The sequence below is a fragment of the Octopus bimaculoides genome, chromosome 3, assembly GCF_001194135.2.
Source record: "Octopus bimaculoides isolate UCB-OBI-ISO-001 chromosome 3, ASM119413v2, whole genome shotgun sequence".
In the NCBI taxonomy this organism is placed as follows: Eukaryota; Metazoa; Mollusca; class Cephalopoda; order Octopoda; family Octopodidae; genus Octopus; species Octopus bimaculoides.
Genome location: NC_068983.1, coordinates 143312968 through 143319150, shown reverse-complemented (window position 1 = coordinate 143319150; position 6183 = coordinate 143312968). Strand labels below are relative to the sequence as shown.

The window sequence follows — 6183 nt, the reverse complement described above, 5'->3', positions numbered from 1 at the left end:
TGTGTATGTGTATGTATATGTATGTATATATGTACATGTTTGTGTATATGTACATGTGCGCATATGTATGTGTGTATATGTACGTGTGTATACGTGTGTGTGTGTATATGTACATATGTGTGTATATGTGTATATGCATGTGTGTGTGTATATGTACGTGCATGTGTATATGTGTGTATATGTACATGTGTGTGTATATGTACATGCGTTTATATGTACATGTGTATGTATATGTGTGTATATATGTACATGTGTGCGTATGTGTGTATATGTATGTGTGTGTATATGTACATGTGTGCATATATGTGTATATGTACGTGTGTGTATATGTACATGTATGTGCATATGTATGTGTGTATGCATATATGCATATAAATTGGTCAATATATAAAAAAAACTGAAGTATTGCATCTAAAGATATATGGACATTTGCTACTAGGCAACATCTATATTTAATTGTAGATCAAAGAAAACTCTTTCAATATTAATGAAATCAATAATGTCTGTGAAAGGTAAAAATATGTGTATATAATGTATAGTAGAATGAATTGCAGGCTTTGTAAGAAAGATCTTTTGTTAAACCTTAGAATGTTTTTAGGAACTCTTTTCATAATCTTTTGGTAACCTATATCTTTATAGTCTTCGGGGTAGTCATTGGTGCCTGTTAGTAAGGTGAAAGAGTCACTGACTCAGATTCTAGTATTGGCATTCACTGTTTCCTTGGCAAAAGACATTCAACTCTCATTGGCCAAATCAACTCGGCTGTAAATAGGTATTATATAGTAATAGGCCTCACATGCCTACCATTGCCTCACATGGTTATTATTTGGCCCTTGAGTGCCTTTTACAGAACTTACATGTTGTAAATATTGGGACTAAACTCCTTAGTACCCTCATTATCTGCCATTTTCCTGCAATTATTGAACTAGAGATGTTTAAGTTGAGTGTCACTCACATTAATCCCACTAGTCTTAGAAAAGTCTCAGAAAGGTCGTAGACTCTATCCCTCTTTCTTGATTAACAAGTAATGAGAGAATTTGTTATACTTCCACCTCCCCAACAATAGTAATGATATTGATAACTGATAAGTGTTTATTATCTTGTAGCCTATATATGTAGAAGAAACAAAAAGAATTTACTCCTGTATATTCTTCAGTGAATTATATAGAAATTTCAACAATGAGGTTAATAGTAACTGTACATTATAGTCTTCAGTTGATTCTATGCTGTTCTCACTAAGCTAATCTGTTCTTTGTCAAAAGGATTTTTAAACAGCCTGGTGTTTTACTGTAGTTTTTATAACATTTAGAAAGTAATGAGGAAAATAATATCTTCTTGGATAGAACATTTGTTATTACAGTAGTATCTCCCTTGAGAGGAATTGAATACTGAACTGTAAGCCAAAGAAATGCTAATCAATTCTATTGTGATACGAGGGAATTTGTCTGGTATTGAATGACCATGTAAAACAGTGGGTGTAGGGAAATTTACCAGTACATAAGAATCTGCAGGGCCACAAACATTGAATCTTTAGTTTCATTGATTCTTAAGAATGCAGCTATATTAAGTTATAAGTTTTGGTATCAATGCTTAAATAATTACCTTCATATGAGTTTTCTGAAATTCTGTCAGCTGGTGGTTTCAAATATGAATGGTAGCCAAAATATCACTTTCAGGTGCAAGGGTTCCCCACTCCTGACATAGAGGCTTTCTGTTTGGTTTGCTATTGTTAGATTCTTTATTTCGATTGTATACATTCATTACATTTTTGGCATGGTTGGCATTAGGAAGGGCATTCAGCTGTAGAAGATCATGCCAAATCAGACTGGAGTCTTGTGCAGCCTCCCATTTATCAGCCTGGTCAAACTTTCCAACCCATGCTAGCATGGACAACAGACATTAAATGATAATGAAATGAAATAAAATAACACACAAGCATGCCTGCACACACACACACACACATCAATTTAACACCCACTTCTCCATGCTTGAATGAGTGAGATAGACTTTATATGGCCAGATGTGCTTCCTGTTGCCAACACACAAGCCCTCCTAGTCCTTTGGAAATGAACAACACAGTGGCAAAACTTACTTCCATGGAAGATTGTAGACAAATACCACCACTTGTATGATGGAGGTGTTTGAATACAGTTAGCAAGCAATGCCAAGATATGAAAACACACACGCACACACACACGCGCACACGCGTGCGCACACACACACACACACACACACACACACACAGGTTTCTTTTAGTTTTCATCTGCCAAATCCACTTACAAGGTTTTTGGTCAGTCCAAGGCCGTCGTAGAAGACACTTGCCTAAAGTACCATAAAGTGGGATGGAACCAAAAATCACATGGCTGCAAAATAAACTTCTTAACAATACAGCCACACCTGAACATGTATGTATGCATGCAAGTAAATGCTTCTGTATAAGAATACATATGTATACAACTACCCTGTTGTGTGTGTGTCATCATCATCATCATTTAACATCCGCTTTCCATGCTAGCATGGAAAGCGGATGTTAAACGATGATGATGATGATGACACACATGTATATTTATATGTATGTTTACATGAGTTTGTATTTTTACAGATGTATACAAGGTCCTATCAGAAAGTATTAGAACTGATGCTATGGTAACAGAGCTAAAGTATACAGTGTGTAAGCCATTTGCCACAGATTGACCTTGAATTCTGCCATGCATGCACACAGTTATAATGTTCTTGTTCACTTCCATTGTTTATAGCAGTGCTTGAAAGTAAAGTATGTCGAGTGTGGTCATCTCAGAAAGAAGATTGGGTTTCAGCTGCGGAGGGTCTCTGATTGTGTGGTGAAAGATGAAAATTTCTTGAAAATGGTCATAATATGTGACAAATTTTTGGTCTATGGCTATGACTCCAAAACCAAGTCAAGAATCCAATCCCACTTGAAAGGAACAAGATTTCAAAATGTTGATGATATCCACAAGAATGTGATGATGCAGCTTCTTGCTATCTCAAAAAAGGGAGTTCCAAAAATGCTTCCATCAATGGAAACAATGCTAGATAAAGTATGTGACTTCAGAAAAGGACTTCTTCAAAGGAGATTAAATACTGAATTGATAAGTGTTGTAGTTTGCTTTTTATAGCAAGTCTTGATACGTTTTGATCAAACCTCATCTATAGTCTTGGTCAAAACTCAGAATGCAAAGATGAAATAAAGATGACAACTAATTATCTACTAGATAATTGCAAGCCACAAAACAAAGCTAATTTATATTGCTTAGTATGATATATAAATGAGGAAATATTTCGAAGTTTCTTCTATTTGACATTTCTGATACAGCAAGGTACATAGAAATTCATGGAATTATTATAAGAGAATAAGGGCTTCATAAATTATTGCTTTATATGGCAATAGGCTAAGGTTCAAGAAGTTACCACCTCAGCTAAATGTAGCTGTAAGTGCTGACTAGATAGTTTCATTTATATTTCATTAGAAATGTACAAATTATTTGGCAAATCATTCTGAACTTGTCACAACACTTCACACTGATCTCTTGATTCAAACTCTTTGTATTTGATCCCCATCTGCATCTAACAGTACTACAAGAAAATAATTGCTGACAACAGTAAAAGGCCTGAATTTTTCTCTCTCCCTCAATCTCCCCTCCCCCCTCTGTCTTATGTATGTGTGTATATCTTTTGGTTTAAATATATCTATTCCTCTGCATGTGCCTCTCTATGTATATGGTGTCTGGGTGTGGGTCTCTGTGTGTGTTTGTGTGTGTATTTATCTTATTTCTTAGTATAAGAATATCTTGTTTTGCTTCTCTCTCTTTCTCTCTCTGTGAATTTTAATACCTTGATTTCTTAATTTTACAGACACGAGAATTATACATTTTAAATATTGGAACAAAGAATAAAAGCTGGTGGTTAGAACATGGCATTGGTTGTCAGGTGACAAATAACACATGGGAGAAAAATTACCATGGAGAAACCAGTAGACCAATTCCACCTGAAGAATTTGTAGAAGGGTGTCTTGTAGAATATTATTATGTTGAATTCATTCATGCTGCTGTGCAGTGTTTGTTTTCAGTAAGTACTTTTAATATCTTTCAGATCTTTAACTATTTTTCTTCTCTAACCACACTATTTCTTTCATGTTTTTAACCCATTTTCCCAAGTTTTTAAATATTCTTTTGTTTTTAAACACTTCTTTCCCATGTATAACCACTTCTTTTAGATTTGTAGCCACATTTTCTTGTTAACTATTATTTGCATAACTTTAACTGATTCTTTCATGGCTTTAACCATTTCTTTCTGGCCTTCAACTACTTCTGCTTCTTTCATGTATTCAACTATCTATTTTACCTTTGTTGAAACTTTTTCTAAATTCCATTTTCAAAGATTTCTTGGAGAAATTAAATAAAGTGACAATTAACTGACAAAAAAATCAGTAGTTTGGAATGCATAACCAAACTAAACTGTTTCTTGACATAGACTTATTTAAACCTCAGTATAATCTAGTCTATATCAGCTGTAAATCAGTATCAAGTGAAGTTGTACTTAACTGTTGTAAACATTTTTCTTCCCCCCTCTCTCTCTCTCTCTGTCATTTACTTTTTATACCTATATTTTATCACTTTACCTCTCTTATTGTTCCTCCTCATTGTATCTTCATTCCACATTTTTTCTTTTACTCGCACTATTTCTTCCCTCTCTCACTCTTCAGCCATTTCCTATATCTAATTGCCTTCTCAGGACTACAGCTCTTGCATGCTGCTGATTCTCAACCCTATCAGTATATCTATTTATCTAAGTAATCTTTCACTCTTTATAATAATTTCTCCTCCTCTTATCTCTCTCAGCACAACTACAGCTTTCTCTTTTCAACCAACCAACAATTTGAACACCTGATTTTTATAGGGCAGTGAAAGACTAATTCTGTATTTGTAGCTGATGAAGCATAACAATGCAGAAATACATGCATTTTATGGTCTGATGACATTATTCATAGCACAATGGTTTCACAATATGTTTTTATTTATTTATTTACACATATCTGCAGCATCAGTAATGCTATACCCACTAGGCCCACAATGCTTATATTTACAACATCCCAAAACACTTTCATATACAATGCTCCCCCGCCCCCTAAGTAGAGATAACAACCTTAACAACTCACACATGTTTGAATGATGGCAGGTTAAAATCAAGAACAACTATTATGACGCCTATTATCAAATGTTCACGGGAACCTTCTTTTTAGGTACTGAATAACATCTCTCTTTCCTGTGTTACCTGCCATATCTCTTTCCCAGTTTTCAGAGTTGGCACTCTAAATGTAGGCACATTGAAAGGTAGGTCTAGCGAGATTGTAGAGATGTCTGAATAGAGATGTGTTGATGTATGTTGCGTACAAGAGGTAAGATGGAAGGGATCAGTCCTCAACCCCCTCTTATTCATTATAGTCCTCTAGGCAGTAACAGAGCAATTCAAGACAGGCTGCCCCTTAGAGCTCCTCTATGCTGACGACCTTGCTCTCATAGCTGAGTCACTATCAGAACTGGAGACAAAGTTCAGGATGTGGAAGCAAGGTCTAGAATTGACGGGCCTTAGGATTAACCTAGCAAAAACCTAAGTCCTAGTAGGAACTCTGTCAAATCACAACCCGCTTCAGGTAGATGGCTCTGCTTGATCTGTAGAAAAGGTGTGGTTAGAAACTCCATACAATGTACTCGGTGTAAGCTATGGACACATAAAAGGTGCAGCAATATCAGAGGAAGGTTAACCAGGAAAATAGTTTGTGTGTGGCAGATGCACTGGGGCAATAAACACTGAAGATATACAGAAAACAGATTCCATCACATACCAGGGGGAGAAACTAGAAGTAGTTAATAGCTTCTGCTACCTAGGCGACCAGGTCTGTAGTGGGGGCTATTCTTACTAGAGTAAAAATAGCTGGGGCAAAGTTCAGGGAGCTCCTACCTCTGCAGGCAAATAAGGGCCTCTCACTCAGGGTGAAAGGTAGACTGTATGATGCATGTGTGCAAACTGCCGTGCTACATGGTAGTGAAACATGGGCCATGAATGCTGAGGACATGCGTAGGCTTGAAAGAAATGAAGCTAGTATGATCCTCTTGATGTGTAATGTCAATGTGCATACATGACAGAGTGTAAGTGCCTTGAGAG

At 36.0% G+C, this 6183-nt stretch overlaps 1 protein-coding gene and 1 long non-coding RNA gene across 4 annotated transcripts in view; one reads left to right on the top strand and one right to left on the bottom strand.

Moving 5' to 3' along the window:
- The window catches only part of LOC106878292 (sodium/potassium-transporting ATPase subunit beta-1-interacting protein 2), a 210762-nt gene that overhangs the window by 135875 nt on the left and 68704 nt on the right, over positions 1-6183 (top strand). For all 3 annotated transcript variants that reach the window (XM_014927475.2, XM_052966604.1, XM_052966603.1), the window contains exon 4: positions 3874-4086. In XM_014927475.2, the coding sequence (XP_014782961.1) occupies positions 3874-4086 (213 nt within the window). The remainder of the gene's footprint in view (positions 1-3873; positions 4087-6183) is intronic.
- LOC128247349 (uncharacterized) overlaps positions 1-6183 on the bottom strand; it is a 16305-nt gene that overhangs the window by 7672 nt on the left and 2450 nt on the right. The window lies entirely within an intron of this gene.